The sequence below is a fragment of the Lipophrys pholis genome (genome assembly GCF_963383615.2).
Source record: "Lipophrys pholis genome assembly, chromosome: 16".
Taxonomy (NCBI): domain Eukaryota; kingdom Metazoa; phylum Chordata; class Actinopteri; order Blenniiformes; family Blenniidae; genus Lipophrys; species Lipophrys pholis.
Genome location: NC_137634.1, coordinates 23,238,043 through 23,257,870, shown reverse-complemented (window position 1 = coordinate 23,257,870; position 19,828 = coordinate 23,238,043). Strand labels below are relative to the sequence as shown.

Below are 19,828 nucleotides of genomic sequence, written 5' to 3'. Positions count from 1 at the left end.
TAATGCTTTGTTTCTGAGGACAAGTGGAAATAAATGGTGTGTGTGTGTGTGTGTGTGTGTGTGTGTGTGTGTGTGTGTGTGTGTGTGTGTGTGTGTGTGTGTGTGTGTGTGTGTGTGTGTGTGTGTGTGTGTGTGGAGGATTTCCCTGCTGGCTGTTGTCCAGCAGACTGAGGAGGGGTTACGAGGAGGCTGGCTGGATGCTGCTGCTGGATAATCGCTCTGATCCTCTGATACACTCTCATCGCCGCGGCCTGAAATAACTCAGATCAACCAGGAGCGTCGCCGCTCTGGAAACTCTGCCCTCAGTGCCAAAAACCAGCCCGCAGGCCCGCGAGTGAAAGGACACGCAACCTGTGACCTCAGCAGCCACACAATACGGAGAACTGCTGCCGCCAACATCCAATCAGAGAGCTTTCCTACCCGGCGCTGAGGCGATACAAGGGGCGGGGCCTAGAGAGCGACATCATCAACCCTGATGTACCTGGTTCCACAGAAACAAAAAAACATCTATCAGAAGAAGGTTCCTGTTACGACCCTTGAGGAAAGACACAAACAACCACAAAGAGACACAAAACCACCATAAAAACACCCAAAATATAGACACAAAACAACCACAAAGACACAAAACAACCACAGACACAAAACAACCACAAAGAGACAAAACAACCACAAAGAGACAAAGACACAAAACAACCACAGACACAAAACAACCACAAAGAGACAAAACAACCACAGACACAAAACAACCACAAAGACACAAAACAACCACAGACACAAAACAACCACAAAGACACAAAACAACCACAGACACAAAACAACCACAAAGAGACAAAACAACCACAGACACAAAACAACCACAAAGACACAAAACAACCACAAAGAGACAAAACAACCACAAAGACACAAAACAACCACAAAGAGACAAAACAACCACAAAGACACAAAACACCTGCAGAGTCTTTGTGGTTGTTTTCTGCTCATCTCTTGAGGTTTTGTGAAATTTTTTGTATTTGTCTTTCCGTGTTAGTTTTATTGTGACTCTGTTTCGTGTCTCTTTAAGGTTGTTTTTTGACTCCGACACTGTTTTTTTTTCTCTTTCCAGTTAATCTTTCTCTTTTTGTGTAATTTTGTGACTCTGAAGTGAACCTCAGCTTTCCTCGCGTCGGCGGCTTTACCGAGAAACGCCGTCTCGGTGCGTCAATCAGACGAGGCGTCGATCAGCCTGCCAGCAGGTGAGATCAGAGCCCGACTCCTCTGAGGAAGACACATTTACACTCAGCATCACTTTCCAACTCACACTGAGTAGCTCCCCTGCAGTCACCACGGCGACATGTCACAAGCCGACAGTTTGAAACTTCTCGAAACAATCTTTCAGTTTGTAATCTGAGCTGTAACCATGGTAACACGTCACAAATTTCACCACCAGCCCACATCCACAGGTGGTTGGCGCGTCGACTATGCGCTGACGCCTGCTAAGTTACAGAAGGAGAGGTTGGATGAGGCGACATTGTAACGTTGGTTTTCATTAATGGTCAAAGTCGACATGTTAACGCCTGAAGGTGGCGCTACAAGGGAAATTATTATTTAATTTTTTTTACTGCCGACTGAAACCAAATTTTGGTTGTTTTGTGTTTCTCTGTTGTAACTTTTTCTAAGAGTGTGTGTGTGTGTGTGTGTGTGTGTGTGTGTGTGTGTGTGTGTGTGTGTCTGTCTGTCTGGACCAGAACACCCAGGTCACGGGGTTATGTAAGCACCCTGGGTCCAGGGCCAGGCGTCCAGCCTCAGGTTCCCGGGCCGCGGCTCCTCCTCCCGGCTCGGCCTCTGGCAGCGCCGCCTGATCTCATTAGGAGGTTATTTTAGTTGCTTTCTTGATTCTTCCTGCGAGACCTAAGAGGGTTAGCGAGTCCTGCTGCGTGCTGGGAGCGGGCTGGATGTGGGCCGACTCGAGCCTCCTGCTGCCGACGCCGCTGCCGGACTCGGACTGCGCCGCCTCCTCTGGGTCCCGGTCCTGACGAGGGTCCAAGGAGCAGGACTCACTCCCCGGCCATGGGGAACCACGGCTCCAGCCTGGACGACATCCTGGCCGAGGACATGCACCACTGGTACAACATGTTCATGAAGGAGTCTCCGTCGGGACTCATCACGCTGTTCGAGCTCAAAGCCATCCTCAACCTGAAGGGCATGAACGAGAACGCCAGCAGCTACGTGGACCAGGTCTTCTTCACGTTCGACATGGACGGAGTGGGTACACACACACACACACACACACACACACACTCACATCACAGACTCAGAACACGCAAAAACTCAAACACACTGATGATCAAACACAGCGAGTAAACGCAGTATTACAGTAGTACAGTGCTTTTAGTTTCACGGTATAAAAGCACACAGTACTCTTGCAGTAGCATTACACAATGTACTCTGAGTACCAGGCAGCTAATTGCAGTAATCTCTGTTTTTATCCTGATAACTTGGTTCAGATAGAGTAATTGCTTTCTTGGGCTGGTGGCGAGCCGATTGGTTGGGGGCGGTGAGGCATCATGAGGATGAGCCAATTAGATGCCGCGTGGAAGGAGACCCGACCGCTGAGTCATCGTTCAACCAACATCTTGAAACAACCAGAGAACTTCCTGTGTCACTCGGAGGAAGTTCAGAGGCTCAGGTGCCAGAAAAGTTGGGACGGGAGCAAGTTCACCAATGTGCACCAGTGTGTGAACCGGTGTGCACAGACAATGGTGGTCTTCAGAAGCGTTTGTTGAAGATGGTTTTCAAAAGTGTCCACAGGCAGTGGTTTTGTAGAAGCATTCACAGACAATAGCTTTCAGACACTGGTTGTCAGATGTTTTCACCGACGACGAACGTTTTGAGATGAGTTCACACACTGATTTTCAGAAGATGGTTTTCCCAAGTGTTGACAGACAATGGTTTTCAGAAGTGATTAGAAACCCTGGTTTACAGTGGTATTTCCAGACGATGGTTTTCAGAAGTTTCTACACACTGACTTTCAGGCCATGGCTTCAGACGATGGTTTTTAGAACGTTGGAAGGGCGATGGTTTAAAGAACTGTCTCCAGACGATGGTTTTGAGAAGTGAGTTCACCAGTTGTCAGAGATACTTTCTCTCACCTCCCGTGCGTCTGAACCGGGATTCCCTGGAACTCTCACTCTAATTGACTTAGAGGGTTTGCGTGCAGATCTGTTATCCTACCTGTGTGTGTGTGTGTGTGTGTGTGTGTGTGTGTGTGTGTGTGTGTGTGTGTGTGTGTGTGTGTGTGTGTGTGCGCGTGCGTGTGTGTGTGTGTGTGTGTGTGTGTGTGTGTGTGTGTGTGTGTTGTGTGTGTGTGTGTGTGTGTGTGTGTGTGTGTGCGTGCGCGCTAAGTGGATTGGAAGTGTTTGTTGATGGAGCTGAGTGCCGAGGACATCAAAGCTTTATTCATTTCAATCTTTTCCCTTCACAGGTTTGTTCGTTGCTGCAGAATAAATTGTGGAAATAGAATACGTGAAAAACTATTTAGTGAAATCTGAATACCACAGGGCAGATTACTCATTGTAATTAATAAATTGATGGAGCATTTTATTTTGAATCATAATTTAAAAACAATGTTTATTTATTGTCATATTTAGTTGCATCTTTCGGAAATATAACCTACAGATCCTTTAGTTTTCAATTTAATTTTCAGTTGAATAGATTTGTACATTGATGAAATACTTTATATTCCTAAATGTTCTTTTCATAGTTTTTTTTTTTAAATGTTTCAATATTTTTTTTTTCCACTTTACTTTTCAAATCTTAGTTCATTCAAAAAAGAAAATATTTTGTCATTTAATTATATCTAATGAACAACCTGAAGTTATTTTGTATTTTATTATATGAATAAAATGTGATTTATTACAGTTTTTTTGCTGCTGTTTGACGTTGTTGAAGCTGAGGATAAAAACCCCCAATGGGCTCCTGGAGTATTAATATTCTTTTTGGGGGTCTGCAGGACGGATACATCGACTTTGTGGAGTACATCGCCGCCATCAGCCTGCTGCTGAAGGGGGAAATCAACCAGAAACTCAAGTGGTACTTTAAACTCTTCGACCAGGACGGCAACGGGAAGATCGACAAGGACGAGCTGGAGACCATCTTCTCGGTAGGAGAAACACTCCGACGGGCTGGGAGGTCAGAGCGTCGCTGACAGGAAGCGACTGAGCAGATTCAGATTTAGAAGGGGTGTCTTTACATTGAGGCGCTTCTCCTTCACTGGTAAACAGGAGTTTGGTCTAACGGTAACAGTGCGGCGGTTCAATGACGACGTGAGCGAGGACCAAAGCCGGCAGAAGGTTCTGCGAGCGGGACAGAGAGAGAGACAGCAGCTCTGATGTCGCATTCATCTCCGTCTAAACTTTTATTTTAATTCATCAATTCACTTTCTCATAAAGACAAAGTGGTCATCATTATTGTTTATCATATTAATCTTTTTTGAACACATTTGACAAAAAAGAAAAGAAAACGTAAGCACTAAAAGAAGAAAGAAAATCTGCTTTGGTTTAAAATATTTAAAGAAATATGTTAAAGCAGGGTAAAAAATCTAAATGACTAATAAACTAAATTCAACTTTTTTTTACAGAGAAATAGACAATATAAGTTAAATATGGCAAAATAATTCACATGCTACATATAAAAATGCCAAATTATTAATTTTCTCGCTAATTATTTTGATAATTATCAATATTCTGATCTGAAAGCTCAATTATATTTGATTTTTAAAAAACCAATGAAATGTAACAAATCACTCATTTAAATATCAATTAATTTGACAGAAATTACCAACTAGTCCAGATAAATGAGTGCGGAGGTTCTTGATGCTGCTGGTGATGAAAAGAGTGGGACTGCAGGTGGAGTTGGGGACTTTAAAGGAAAAGTTAAGGAGGTGATTTAGGCCGGATTAGCTCTGAAATGAGATGACTGTTAATCTGCTGAACGAACTGGCTGTGCGAGTCCAGCGGAAGCTGCTGGAAGTGGGACAGCAGGTCTGCGGCCTGTCTGCACAGAGGTCGGACCAAAGTGAAGCCGGCCTCCCGAACCGGGCGGCGCACGTTAAGGGGGGGGGGGGGGGGGGTGAAAGAAATGAGCTTGTTTATTAATTATCATTGGAACTTGAATATTGTGAAAATTCTGGACATTCAAAAACAGATTATGAAATATTTCACTGGTTTTATTGGTCATAAAAGTAAAGACGAAAAGCTCACGTAACTTCATAAAATGCTAAATTTACAAGACATGATAACTCCAACACTAAAACCTAAATAGAGCGAGCAAGATGGGCGTTTCCTTTTATTAGCTTACTTTTTATTAAGTTAAAATACCTCTAAAACCAGATTATTTACATGCAAACATACAAAATATTGTCTGCAGATTGTCACATTTTCAGCTTAAATTTTCTAAATTCAGAATTAATCACAATTACAATTTAGATTATTGGAGAACTAATTGTTTAATGAGCTCAGGGTTTTTTTTTTTTTTTTAGGTTTGTGAGGTTACAGCTCAACTGTCGGTCAATAAAATATATATTTCATTTATCAACCTTTCTCGACACAAACAGATTAATTTTAAGGTAATTTAGGATCATCAGAATCATGTTTTTTCAAATAACAAATGAACCTTAGTATTGTAGTTTAAATGAAAACGACAGTGGTCCCAGTATAACTCCATGTGGAACGCCGTATATCAAATCAACTGTATTCAACGTCATTTTTTTTTTTAAAACACGTTACCTATTTAAGTGTAGAAAATGTGATGTTAAGATTTTGAACTTTAAAAACAAAAAAAAGGAATACCGTTTGTAGGAGCCAAATGTGATATATTGGATTGTGTACAAATGTTTGACCTGTGTGGGTGTGTCACTGACGTCATGCGCATATAGACTGGGGCAATGAAGGAGGAGACAGGTGTTGACCCCGGAAGGGCACACAGGTTTTTGACAATATACCAGCCAGCCTAATACTGGGCTGGTGAGCTGTTGCCTCGGTAGGTGGGTCTGACGCTCTGGCGGAGTTTATCGGACTATGCTTGTGTTTTGTGCTCTGTTGAATTGAACTTTGAGGTCATATAACTTGCACAAAAATAAAGAGATTTTTTGTATCTTACCGGATCGTTGGACTCAATTGATGGACACAAAGCAAAAAGGTAAACAATAGCCGCCTAGCGCGTCAGACCCACCTACCGAGGCAACAGCTCACCAGCCCAGTATTAGGCTGGCTGGTATACCGTTTGTGTTTGTCCAAAACACAAACGCCATCCAGTGCACAAGAAGAATTATAGCAACTCTAATCATTGCTGTTAATAAGAACTACAATGTTCCCAGAACAACTCCCTGTGGAACACCACTTATCAAAACAACAGTATTTGAAGCTGAATAACTGTTTAATCGTTCACACAAGTTAAGACTTTTATTGCACAAAATGATTCAGTAAATAGCTGCCTAAGATCGAAAAGAGTCATTCAGTTTAAAAATTGGTTTGTATATTGATGAACTGCTATGAGTTTAACACTTCTTTTAACATTGAGGTCTGACGTAAAACAATCCATTTCATCAATAGTGACAATAATAGTTTGTACCAACTATAACCATTGTTGTAATCTAGAACAGTGTTCCTAGATTAACTCCCTGTGGAACACCACTCTAAATGTTACCTTTATCTAAAGCAGAAAAAACATGTAAACTATTTTTTTTACGCATTTTTTTTTTCAGTAGTTACCAACGTAAATGCAAAAAGCCTTTAAAAGAAAATGTAATGTCTATTCTGCCTCAGCTGATTAATTGTGAGTCTTAGGTTCAGAAATTTTATAGTGCAAAAAAAAAAAAAAAGAAATATAGCTGTAATTCAACAGAAAGAAAAAAGTATTCCACTTGAGCAAGCACTAAAAAGTGTGTTTGAATCAACCTAAAGCATTAATTCAAGTAAAAACTACTGTGGTCCCTGAATCGCTCTGTGTGGAACACTAATTATGAGTGAATCTTCATTAATCACCTGAAGAAAGCAAAAATATTTCTGGATTTCTTCATCTTTCTAACTGCTTTGTTCTAAAAAAAAAAAACTGTTTCCTGTTTCAATAAGCGATGGACTGTTATGAGTGTAAAACCCCTGACTAATGTCAGAATATTACATGTGAATCTCTTACGTTGTCACTTGTATTACTTTAAAACAACTCTTATCATTGGTGTGAAGGAGCACAAACGGTCCCAGAATAGCTCCCTGTGGAACACCGTGTATCCTTTATCACAGCAGGTGGCCAAACATGATGTTGCGTAGTTTTAGTGTGCACACTTTGCATGAGAGACTTGAACAAAATTAAGTAAAATCACACAATACATCTCATGTATTACTTTCTCCCCCTTTAGGCCATCCAGGATATCACGCGGAACAGGGAAACCGACCCTGAAGACATCGTGTCGCTCATTTTCGAGAGAATCGACGTGAAAGGAGAAGGTAAAGAAGAGCAACAACATCCAAGTTTCACGTTCAGTCTGTGTATTTCATAAACATCCTAGTTTGGATCCAGATATTCATGTTGATTACATTTAACATTGTTACTGCACGTACAGTATTTTATGGACAATGTGGTAACTACGTTTATTTTTGATTGCACAGATATTTCCATGTAAAAACGTTTCAGAAATTCTTAAATTAAATTTTTTTATTCATCTATTCATTTATTTTTCTTGACACAAAATGTTATTTTTTGTTAAAAGCTAAGGCGAAACATATATTAAGAAAAACTACAATTCTATAAGTTGTTAAAAAAAAAAAATTGCCTTTCAGTCTCAGAGGGATCACACTTTTTTTTTTAAATAAAAAAACTGTACGTTATTTCCATTTGCATGGTAACTTTCAGGGACATGTTTTTTCAGCTTTATTTGGTTAAAATAACTGAATTAATTCAAGTTATGTAATGTTTAAAAAAAAACTGAGTTTACTCACTTGCTCAAGAAAAGTTTCATCTTTCTTGCTTTTACATTGCTTCTAACATTAAACTTTTCCATTTCTATGAAAAAAACCATATTTTTGGTAACTACCTGATTATTCACCCTTCGGTTGGGTCAGTGAGCTGTTTTGAAGCACATGTATGAAATTCCTGGTTTCGCATGAGACTCACAATACATAAAATGAACTGTAAAAACTGTTTTTCTAAAAAAAGAACACAAATCTGTCGGTCAGTTTATCAAATTACTTTTAAAAAGTTGAACAGCGGTGAAGTCCAGCTCTTCCTGTTGCCCCACATTGTCACTGTGATCAATAGTTTGGCCACTAGAGGGCACAATACACCCACAGTCGAGATGGAGTAGGTGCAGTTGAGCCCGTATTAATGGATGTAAAGCTTTGACCTCTGACCCCACAGGCGAGCTGACCCTGGAGGAGTTCATAGAGGGCGCCAAAGACCATGAAGACATCATGGATATGCTGAAAAACTTGATGGACCTGACACCTGTCCTAGAGATCATCGTGGCGGGCCGGGCGGGATGACAGCCGGCAGAGCGACCAGTACCTCAAAGACTGACCGGACCGTCCCCTCCCCTCTCCCGACCCACACAACAAGAACATCGACCGATTTTCTAGCCCCCATCTCAGGAAGCAACACATGTTGAGACAAACTCTAATTGTCTGTCCAGCCTCTGAGCTCAGTTGCCCCGCCCCTTCCTGTTCTTCGGCTTTCAGGCTGCAAAGGAACTCCGAACACGCCGCAGATCCGACAAGATTCGAGATTTGAGTTTGCACAACAGAGTGGAGCGCAATTTCTGGGAGAAAAGTCCAGAACTGAGTCTCAAAACGTGTTGGAACACCATATTAAACATCTTGTAGTTTCTCCGACCAGGTTTGCCAACTGTAGAGTAAATTGGGTTTTCTACGGATGAACTACATATTTTCCATGAAAACAAATTCAAACCCTGAAATACGTTGATACTTTGAGGAACAGCGTGTAGTATCGAAGTAAAACCGCCTCCAGCTGGCAGCAGTGAGTCAATGTAGGTACATTTTTGGTGTCGGTATTTTGAGGCTCCTTCTGTTCTTGGACTGAATGCAAGAGAGGGAGAGCGACCCACTGCATCACCTGCTGGTACAAAGTGGTATTGCAGCATGATGATGGTTTCAAAGTTGTTTTTGACTTGAGATTGTACATACTGCACCTTTGAGGTTCAATCTGAATTCACTCAGAACGTCTTTCCATTTCTTCGAAGAAGCAAAGAAAAAGAAGGTGAGCCAGGAAAAAAAATAAGATAAAGGAACAAAAGATGCACATTCCAGCATTGGAAGTAAAGCAGAAATATGTGATAGACCTTATTTAACATTCTCAATTGTTGCTTTTGAAGTGAACGCCTCTGAACAAGCCGTCACTGTGAACAGAGAATGTGGGTTCCACAATGTTTGTGATGATATGGAAAAATCTACCGGTGACATACAGCCATCAACTTCAGCTTTGTCTGTGTGTCTAAACTTTACTGGATCACATCTAACCAGATCAGACCGAGCAGTTCCAACCGGGTCGACCCAGTTCAACCAAACCAAACCAGATTAAACCACTGAAACTACGTCAAACCAGTTTGGCACAATAATACCAGAGTTCAACAGTTCAGCCAGATGGAACTACATTAAACCTTATTAAATAATCCTAAACTATCAAACCAGCTCAGCATTCAACATGGCATCATTGTTTTAAACCAGTTTTAACCAGGTCAAACCAGTTCAATTAAGATCAAAGCTTAGTAAATCGTACCAAACCAATTGTAGATGGAATCATTCCACACTATAACAAAAACACACAACTACATTGGTCAAGTACATCAGAATGGAACCACTTCAAAACACAACTGGCCAGTTCAATGACGTTTAACCAGTTTAAACCAGATTAGAAGAGTAAAACGAGATTAAACCGGTTCAAAGAAGATCACGTCTCACAAAAACACATCAAACTAATTTCAACAGGTCAACAGCGAACCAGACCAGACTGAAGTTCATCAAACTGAATCAGACCGACTTGAATCTAGTGCATCATTTCAAAACCGGTTCAACCAAAGGTTGAAAAGTTAGTAAAAAAAGCAGGCTTCCCATGTTTTGAGACTCATAATTATGGGATAAATACTTCAGAACTATTGCGAGCACATCAATGGACTGATAGAGCACCTTTTTTTTTCTCTTCAAAATTTCATAGTATAGAAAATATGCACAACTGATAAATGAAAGAAAACTGCTGACTTAATTTAGCATAGGTATCACAGCTGCTAATTTAGCTTTGCATACAATGTGGAAACAAGACGAAACCACAAATATAACTTAACATGAACATGGTAAACTGCTAAACTGGCCGCGCAAAACTCCGATGAGACAATGGAAACTTCCGACTCAGCTCAGCGCGACAACAGAGTTTCACCATTAAACTCAAACAATACGAATCGCTCACATCACGTAGCACAAGAAAACTTTTTTAACTCAAAAAACTGTTGGCTTGGAATATAAACAATCAGAACCTGCTAACTTATCTTACCACAAACCTTAGCTTAGCGTACTGTGATGCTAACTTAGGCTAGGATCAGCTGCTAATGTCTCGTACCGTCGTCACTTACCAGAAAGCAGGTCAAAACCTGCTAGCCTGGCTCTAGTGTTGCACTAAATGCTGCTTCTCATTTATCCGTATAGAACCAAAATGTCTTGAATGGAAATTTTATAAAAAATTCAGTTGTGATGAAGGCGAATGCCGAAAAAGCAGCAGTTAAATTCTTAAGTGATGGCAGTGATACGCAGCAGTGATATTTCCACCCACATGTGTTTTATGTTTTGATCATTGTTAGCTTTGTGTGAATGGTCTCATTTAGAAGGAATCTGCTGAGTGGTTGGAGTGTTTCAGAACTTTTTACTTTTATACGATGACGTGTGAAACGAGCAGGATGACAGAGGACGAGTGTCTCGCAGCGTAGAGTGATCGTCGATACCAAAGCTGGTTAGAGTCGAGGCCGTTCTGCCCTTAAAGCTCCAAATTTGTAGTCGTACAGTCAGATCTGATCTGCAGGTGTGATAGTCAGAGAAAACATGTCCAGTAAAACAATTTAATTACTCATGTTTTGTGTTGCCTTATCAATAAAGTTTTAATCAAAGTGTCTCCATCTATTCACCTTTAAAGGTTAAAAAACAAAAATGTAGAGAGAACCTGGAATTGATCCCTGAGGAACTCCAAACTTAATATGGGCTGACTTATTGTTGACCATAATGGCCAAGACAACCAAATAATTCCTAAATATTCTGCAGATAAACTGTGTTTTTCAGGTAAAACTGCAAGTTTGGAGTTCCCCAGGGCTCAACACGAGGTCCTCAATACTTTTCATTTCACATTTATTGTCTGCAAGGAAGACAGAATTAGAAATATTCACAAAAACGTAATTGTGCCAGTCTGTCTGTTGCAGAACAATTCGTCTCCAATTTGAAAAAAAAAAAAAAAAAAAAGGCATTTATAACTTTATTAAAAAACATGAAAATAAGTTAAAATGCAAACTTTTTTTTTTTTTTTTTTTTTAAACTTTGTGCTGGCGACCCGTCTAGCGTGGACCCTGCCCTCGCCCAAAGTAGGCTGGGATCGGCTTCAGCGCCCCGCGAACCTGAATTTGATGAACTGGAAAGAAAATGGATGACAGATGGACATATTACATAGTAATTAAAGCATAATAGTTATTTGCTGTAAACTACCAATTTTATACTACTACTTTACAAAAATACATAGAAGCCTGTTCTTTTTAACTACATTTTCACACAATTCAATGAACTCAAGATATTGAGCAGATTTGCAGGTAAGATTCAAAGAATCAAGGTTTGGAATTCCCCAGGGATCAACTCTGGGTCCTTTATAACCCTTTAAAGTCTTTTATTTAGAATTCCACATCAACTCACCTGCTGTGAGTCATAATAAGCACATAACAGACACTAAAGGGGACGGATCTGTTTTTATTTACAAGTGCAGAAAAACAAACATGCTTTGGTCCTCGAAGATTCAATTTGACCCTGAAATGATTCAGAAACATTTGAAACAAACACAGATTGGGAGAGACGTTTCACACAGGAAGTGTCACACAGGAAGTGTCACACAGGAAGTGTCACACAAGAAGTGTCACACAGAAAGTGTCACACAGGAAGTGTCACACCAGCGTTTGATCTGAGCTGCAGGACCGAGTCTTTCCCAGAACGCATCAGGTCAGAGGAGGCGGAGCTTATTAGGTTCAAATAACCTCTCTGTCACACTTGTTTTTTTTACTATTCTCATCCAGAAACTCATGAGAATGTTAGATCTGACAGTTGTCGTCCATCAGGAGTCCGCCACTCGTCTGACTGGTTAATATAAAACATTTCCAAAAGAAAAAGAAGAAAAAATTGTTCTGAAGAGGGGAAAACGCCATGTTTGTAATTCTGGAGCTGCGAGCTTCTTCCCAGTGTTCCCAGTGTAAAACATCCGTTCAGGCTTTGGACTGAATATATGGAATATATAATATTCCAACTCACACAATTTGCAGACGTGGCTCTCAGGACCTCCCACACAGTTTGTGTTCTTTGTTTTTTTTTATATCAATCTGCAGTTTCACTCGGTCTCCTCTTATCATCTTTATCTCCTTTAATCCGACGTGAGATGGAAATTATGGTTTAGAATTAAATGAGGTCAGAGTCGAAGATATTTCCTGTTTGATTCACAGTAGAAACATTTAATCCCATCAGAGTGCTCAGTTTAATACCATGAAGGAAACGTCTGACTAGGACCTGTGACTCTAATGCACTGGTTGTGTTTTCCAGCATCTTTGACTCGTTTGCATCTGACATGGATGAAAAGACGTTTCCTTGTTTGTGACGGGTGGGATTCCACGTGTGGGCGTCTGACCTTTGACCTCACTGTCGCTTGGGCTTGTCCTCTGACTGCAGCAGGCTGCCGTACAGGCGTAGGAAAGAGTAGCAGACGCCCGCCGCGCAGTACACCGACGTCACCAGCAGGGGGAGGAAGGGCAGGCTCTGTCCCCACGGTGACAGCGGGAAGACCGCTTCACAGGCTATCGCCACGGCGACCAGGCCCAACAGGTACGCGACCTCCAGGGGGCGGAGCAGGGGACCCTGGCCACTGCCATGAGAAGTAATCCGATTACTTTGAAGCATTATGAAAAGTTGCTAACGCGTCTAAACTTCAAAAACTTAATTAAAGTAGCATAATAACTTGTTTTTCTGGATTAACCAAAACTGTAGCTCATGTTGACTTTATGAAACTGAACAACTATTGATATTTTATTCCATCATTTTTGGATCATTTGAACCATTTAATCCTCTGATATCCTCTGCACCACAAGGAAAAACTACAACGTTAAAAATTAAAGGCTATTATGGTTCTATTTCACCCATTCAAGATGAGTTTGGGGTGTATGTGGCCTCTCAACTGAAACGTGTCTGACACCCGTTTTAAACCATTTCACGTGCCGCTCCACGACTGCAGTCGTCTGGTTCAGCGCCACAAAAGTATTGAGGGGGAAAAAAAAGAAGTTTGGACGACGATGGTTGTTTTTTTTCCTGGTGGATCAAATTGTTTTTCGCTGTTTCATCGTCTCTGATTCCAGATTAAACTTCAAGAATGAATGAAGCATCACTCTATCAGACTTTATGCTAAAAACAACCTCCAAGTACTTTGTAAGAAAGACATTTGTAATAAATTGGAAATGTTTGACCTCCAGGTGGCGCCACAAGAGCACATTGTCAACTTTGGTTGATGGTGGATAAATTTGCTCAAATGTAAATTATAGAGTTCAGAGCTTTTCTGGACTTCTTGTTCTTATGGAGTATGAATGGGTCTTTAGAGACTCTCTCCTTAGAAGAGAATGGAGTTCATTGCTTTCGTTAATAGAGATTAAATCAACAGTAACATCTTCAAGCAAAGTACTTCTGATACTCGGAGTGCGAACAGAGAGGCCGCTCACCTGTGGAGCTTCCTGAGCGCCGAGAAGGAGAAGACGGTGAACATCAGCATGAGGGACACTTTGATGAGCAGCTCTGCAGGAGGGAGACAGGACACGTCATGGCTGAATGGAGTGGGCGGGGCCTCGTCTCACCTGCTGCACGGTGGCTGGTTTACCTGCGGGAGTGAAGAGCAGCGGGAACAGCGAGTAGTGTCCGGTGGTGGTCAGGACCAGGAAGATCCCAGCATCCTCTCTGCTCTCCACCGCCAGGAAGCTGCGAGCAGGAACACCAGAGAGAGAGACAGAGAGACAGAGAGACAGAGAGAGAGAGAGAGAGAGAGAGAGAGAGAGAGAGAGAGAGAGAGAGAGAGAGCGCGAGAGAGCGCGAGAGAGCGCGAGAGAGAGCGCGAGAGAGACGGGTTCAGAGCGGTGGAGAAAAAAAGACGAAAAACATACATTTCTAAAAACTGAATTTGTTTTCATGCAGTACCACTGGAACAGTTTGGACTTATTTCATTACTTTTTAAGCTTTTGTGGACGTTTCTGATTTTTGTTTTTCATGGATTCTCCTGTTCTCGCCATTTTATGCATCTGGGCTATTTTAGCCTCTTTAGCTATTTATCGCCACTCTGCACGGTTAGAGTTTTAGCTGAACTACCACCTTTATTTCTTTTTTCCTCATTTGTTCCTTTCCCGTCTTTCACTTTTTCCTTTTCTTTCCTCCAAAAGAAGCTATACTTACAATTTTAATAATTTTAGTTTGACAATTTTCTTGTATAATTTATTTCTTTTTGTGTGATTTTAGCAGTTTTATCCATTTTTAGCAATTCCAGATATTCCCCTGGTCCAGTTAGCTCAGAGAATCTTGGTTTTGGTAGATTCGATCACTGCTTCCCAACCTTGTTCTTGCGTGACCTAAATACCATTTAAAACTTCGGTGACTCGCCACCACACTGTACAATCACAAACCACCAGTTGAAGGAGCCTCATAACAAACTACATGTGAAATACAGTTTCTTTGTTATATTCTGTAACGACGAGTTCCTCGGCCTTCTCCCTGTGAGCCAAGAGCGCTACCCACTGCTCCACCGTGCACCATGGCAATTTCTTTTTAAATATTTTTGAATAAATAACACACTTGTAACACGAATGTAATGCTGAGATTTGGTAGTTTTGTGTCATAAATGCTGACTCATCTATAGTTAACAGATGACACATTATTTCACCCCTGAAAATCAAGAGGGCTTCATGAGTCTCCATGAACTTTCTAACCATGAATTCTAACCCTGGGTGGGAATCACTGACCTGAGCGGCAGGATGGCGAGCAGGATGGCCTTCTCGTGGACGTGCCAGCCGAACAGGAAGGAGCCCAGAGCGCAGATCAGCAGGCAGCGCAGGAACCCGCGGGCGCCGCAAGGACGCCGCCAGATGGACGCCAGCGCCGGCTGCAGCCAGAGAGGAAGAAGAGGATGAAACGAGAAGAGCCACGACACACCGTTTCCATGACGACCGGCCGGTTTACATCAGAGTGCGTTACCAGGATGGAGAGCAGAGTGCAGAGCAACGTGACGGAGGGGGAGACGGAGGGAAGCACCGAGTGCTGGAACTCCTGAACCAACCCGCCCGTCATGGAGGCGCGAGGAAGCCCCGCCTCCGGCAGCAGCTTCAGACGGATGCCTGCGAACAGAGACAGTCAGACCGCCGCCGCCACTACGTGACAATGGGCCATCCGTGTGTGGGCGGGGCCTCACCCAGCGTGGCCAGGCCTTTGTCCAGCACGTTGTAGAGGGCCCAGACGTTGGGCGCCCAGTAGGCGTGGCAGAGGCCCCTCTTAAAGGGGAAGAGGCGGGTGAGGAGCTGAGGGAGCTGCCCCTGAAACATACGGAGACGGGAGTGACGCAGAGCGAAGAGACGTGCACACACACACTATCACACACACTCTCACCATCAGGACGAAGGGCCCCAACGACACCGCACACACCGACAACACCAGACCGCCCAGAGCCAGCAGACGCAGCAGGCTAAAACTCCTCCACCGCACCGAGCCGTCTGCACAACACACACACACACACACACACACACACACACACACACACACACACACACACACACACACACACACACACACACACACACACACACACACACACACACACGGTTAGTTGCACACATATACAGACGGTTCTGACTCGTGTGTGTGTGTGTGTGTGTGTGTGTGTGTGTGTGTGTGTGTGTGTGTGTGTGTGTGTGTGTGTGTGTGTGTGTGTGTGTGTGTGTGTGTGTGTGTGTTACCCTTGTTGTCTTGGGTGAAGCAGTAACTCCTCAGCAGGTAAACACCGTACGCTGGAGCCACATAGAGGTAGATGTGCTTCAGGTTGAGCAGGACGGCGAACAGCAGCGCCCCCTGCAGGTGCTGGGACTGATTCCCACAGAGAGAGTTACGCTCCTGCAGCCAGGGGGCGGCGGCGAGATACCTGGAGAGTGTGAGGGTCATACCTGTAAGTGTTTGGCCACTGACAGCATCAGGAACCCGAAGAGGAAGCCGTTATACTGGAAATGAATGTCTGAGAGACGACGTGAAGGAAACAACACAAAGAAGTAAACTAAACAACCAGACACACAAACAATTAAAGATACAGAAAATATGACAATAAAGACTAGAACCGATTAAAACCCATCAGAAAGATACGGTCGACGATGAGGAGGCCGAAGTTCCACAGCAGCAGCACGGACAGGACGAAGGACGGCCGGCTCAAAATGTCCCGACCGCCTTTCTGCTCCCGAACACACCGGCAGCACCTGCATCAGGACGGAGAGACGATCAGGAGGGAGAGACGATCAGGACGGAGAGACGATCAGGACGGAGAGACGATCAGGACAGAGAGACGATCAGGACGGAGAGACGATCAGGAGGGAACCTGATAATGATTGAGCTGTTTTATCTGTCTGCTTTGCATCTTTGAGGACAATTTTATGTCCATTTTGTGGCTGTTTTTCAGCTTTGATGAGTCTTTGGTGCCGTTTTTCTGTTTATTTTGCGTCTTCGTGGCTGTTATTCTCTCTGCTTTGTGTCCATGCCGTGTGTTCGTGTGTTCCATTAATCAGCCGGCAGACTCACTCTCTGACAGCGTAGATAAAGACTCCGTCGGTGAAGATGACCGACAGCCTCTGGAACAGCACGGTGGGCGGGCTGGCGTAGTTCAGGTTGTGCACCAGCAGCATGTCGCTGTCGAAGTGCTGCGCCACCTGGGACAGGCCCAACTCGAACCAGGCGAACAGCGGCGGGTAGTCCAGTGTCCATTCCGACGTGTTCTGCAGCGACATGGGGAAAACGGAGCTTCAGGCTCATGATGATGACAGCTACACTCTAATGTCTAATATTAATGACGCTGCTGCTGTCCTCTCCTGCTGACATACATCACTAAACACACAATGTTTTCATATAACAACTTTCCACTGTAAGTCACAGTGCTGTGGTGGCGCCACCTGCAGGTCCCACATGTGATAGTTTTTCAGTGAGAGTTATAGTTCTGAAAATAACGAGAAGAAAAGAGGTTTGCAGATGTTCCACAGTTATGAAGCGGGAACACATTTTAGATTTCACACAGGCCACGTTAACACAACAGCTTTTCAAGTGAATACGCATCGTTTCTGTTTCAAAAAAGTTTTGCCTTTACACAGAAACAGTATGAAAACGATTTCCATTTATGTGAAGACGAAGTTGGAGCATTTATAAAAAGTTGCGTCTTCAGTGACTCTGAGGACAGTTGTGTAAACGGAGCCTCAGAACGCATCGAAAGCTTTGGTTTTTACTTGATAATGTTGCCATGTATGGATACTGGGCCTAGATTAAGTTCAATTTTTCTTGAAATCCCAACTTCGATCTTGATCTTTCAATGGTTGTGTTCCAGGTTTCCTGCAGTAGCTCCTTCTGTTCTCCTCCTGCTGTCTGCAGAACAGCTGCGTAGGACGTCAAACAACTGCGGTGAAGTGTGTTTGTGTGTCAGCTTCACTGCAGCGTCTCGGAGACCCGGCTGCCAATGTGACAGGCTCACCTCGTAGTACCAGCGGGACACGGGCAGGCTGTGTGTGATCGCCAACCAGTTCCTGTGCACCTCGAAGTCTGTCGACCGACTGCAGACACACAAACACAGCCATCAGAAAACAAGTCACACCAGAGCTGCTCCTTAATTTCCTCAATCTGTTACTCAAGTCGAAGGTTATGGGTTCAAATCCCGATCAGGCCTTTCTGTGTGGCGTTTGCATGTTCTCCCCGTGTGTGCATGGGTTTCCTCCAGGTACTCCGGTTTCCTCCCAGGGTCTAAAAACATGCATGTGAGGTTCATTTTTTTATCTAAATTTACCCGAGGAGTGAATGTGAATGGTTGTCTATCTCTCTACGTTTGTCCTGTGTTGGACTGGTGACCTGTCCAGACTGTATCCTGCCCGTCCCCAGTTAGCCAGGATGGGCTCCAGCGCCATGCCACACTGAACAGGATGAAGCATAAAGAATATGGATGACGTTCCTCTGGATTTTTGAGTCCACATAGTCGGTGACTGTGCTTTCTTTTTTTTTTTTAACCTGGAGTTCATATTCCACCTGCTTTTTAGCATATTCATTATCTGACTACCTTTTACAGACTTGTGCTTGTCCTGTCGGAGATAAATCCCCTCAGTTGATGGACTGTGTTTGGCTTGACAATATTGTGAAAATAGTTGTTTCACCACCACTGATTTATTGCATCAGTCCACGCGTTTATAAGGCTGTTATTTATGAATACAAACCAAGATAAACTTTCCTGGAGTCCAAAATAAAACGGGAGTTTTTAGGAACTCTGTGGGCAACAACCTTTACTAAGGGGGAATTAAGACAAACATAAACACCAGTCCTCTCTCATCCAACAGGATGTTAGCCGAATGCTAACAGCTGCAGCCAAACTTTTACATTTGTCACATTCAATGAGTAAAAAGCTTCGTGCCGAAGTAGCGTCGACTAACTGAAGGAGTCAAGAGAAAAGCGTCCGCACTCACTACGCGTTGATGAAAAGACATTTTAGCAGAGAAACTCCGACAGCTACCGCTGGGAACCAGCTGAGCGCGTCACCCGCCGCCATGACAGCCGGCAGCCTTCAACCCGGACAAAACTTTATTAACAACACGAGGAGGACAATCCCTCCACCGATCCGTCTTTTCACACTTTACCTATTTTTTTAATGTGTTTTTTAACAGAAATAATTAAAACATAAAACACTGTATATTTATTATATGCGTATTTTATTTTTTATTTGTTTAATTTTTACACCAAGGAAAGTACAGAAGGCGCGGTTTGTGACGTAACGTTGAGATGCGTTGCTGTTACCTCGTAAAATCAATATCATGTGTGTTTCACTCTGAAGTTGTTTTGTGTCTTTTTGTAGTTGTGTTGTGTCTTTGTAGTCATTTTGTGTGTTTCTGTAGTTGCTTATGTAGTGGTTTTCTGTCTCCGTCATTTTTCTATTCTTACACTTTGCATACTAATGTTTTTGTTTTGTTTATTCTATTACTTTAAATCCATCTGCTATATTTACTAAGCTCATTTATTCAATAATTTCTTCATTTAGTATTCACTTCTTTTGGTATCACCGTTTTTCATGTATTTTTTATTTATTATTGTTGGATTTGTATTTTTCTGTTAGGTGTTGTTTAAAAAAAAACTCTTAACTTCTACGCTTATTTTTGCTATTAATGCATTCCTGCGGTTATATCTATATCCCAGTCACACCAATTATGAATAACAATTATACTCCTTATGTATTGTGATATATTAATTATTTATTATGAAGTAGTAACAATTAGAGAATATTTGGATTCCTGCAGTACGTGAACGCAGCA

The 19,828-nt window shown here is 42.7% G+C and overlaps 2 protein-coding genes across 4 annotated transcripts in view; one reads left to right on the top strand and one right to left on the bottom strand.

The window, feature by feature from the left end:
* The window catches only part of LOC308121810 (stromal interaction molecule 1-like), a 39,659-nt gene extending 28,525 nt beyond the window's left edge, over positions 1-11,134 (top strand). Inside the window, exons 14-17 of the mRNA XM_080483330.1 lie at positions 2,031-2,241; positions 3,989-4,138; positions 7,391-7,478; positions 8,389-11,134. Of these exons, the coding sequence (XP_080339456.1) occupies positions 2,031-2,241; positions 3,989-4,138; positions 7,391-7,478; positions 8,389-8,513 (574 nt within the window). The 3' untranslated portion in view covers positions 8,514-11,134. The remainder of the gene's footprint in view (positions 1-2,030; positions 2,242-3,988; positions 4,139-7,390; positions 7,479-8,388) is intronic.
* Positions 11,135-11,864: 730 nt separating this feature from the next.
* Positions 11,865-19,097, bottom strand: alg8 (ALG8 alpha-1,3-glucosyltransferase). Of its 3 annotated transcripts, XM_080483324.1 has the most exons (14): positions 18,989-19,088; positions 18,384-18,445; positions 18,013-18,278; positions 17,076-17,269; positions 16,647-16,756; positions 16,454-16,521; positions 16,250-16,376; positions 15,903-16,006; positions 15,709-15,829; positions 15,495-15,634; positions 15,263-15,402; positions 14,134-14,231; positions 13,979-14,051; positions 11,884-13,134 (listed from the first exon to the last, which is right to left on the bottom strand). In XM_080483324.1, the coding sequence occupies exons 4-14, from the start codon at positions 17,177-17,179 to the stop codon at positions 12,909-12,911; spliced, it is 1,311 nt and encodes a 436-aa protein (XP_080339450.1). In that variant the 5' UTR covers positions 17,180-17,269; positions 18,013-18,278; positions 18,384-18,445; positions 18,989-19,088; the 3' UTR covers positions 11,884-12,908. The 3 variants fall into 3 exon arrangements, with proteins under 3 accessions (XP_080339449.1, XP_080339450.1, XP_080339451.1); XM_080483323.1 differs by lacking the exon at positions 18,384-18,445 and having other exon boundaries at positions 11,865-13,134; positions 18,013-18,091; positions 18,989-19,097; XM_080483325.1 differs by having other exon boundaries at positions 18,013-18,445; positions 18,989-19,074.
* Positions 19,098-19,828: the final 731 nt, after the last annotated feature.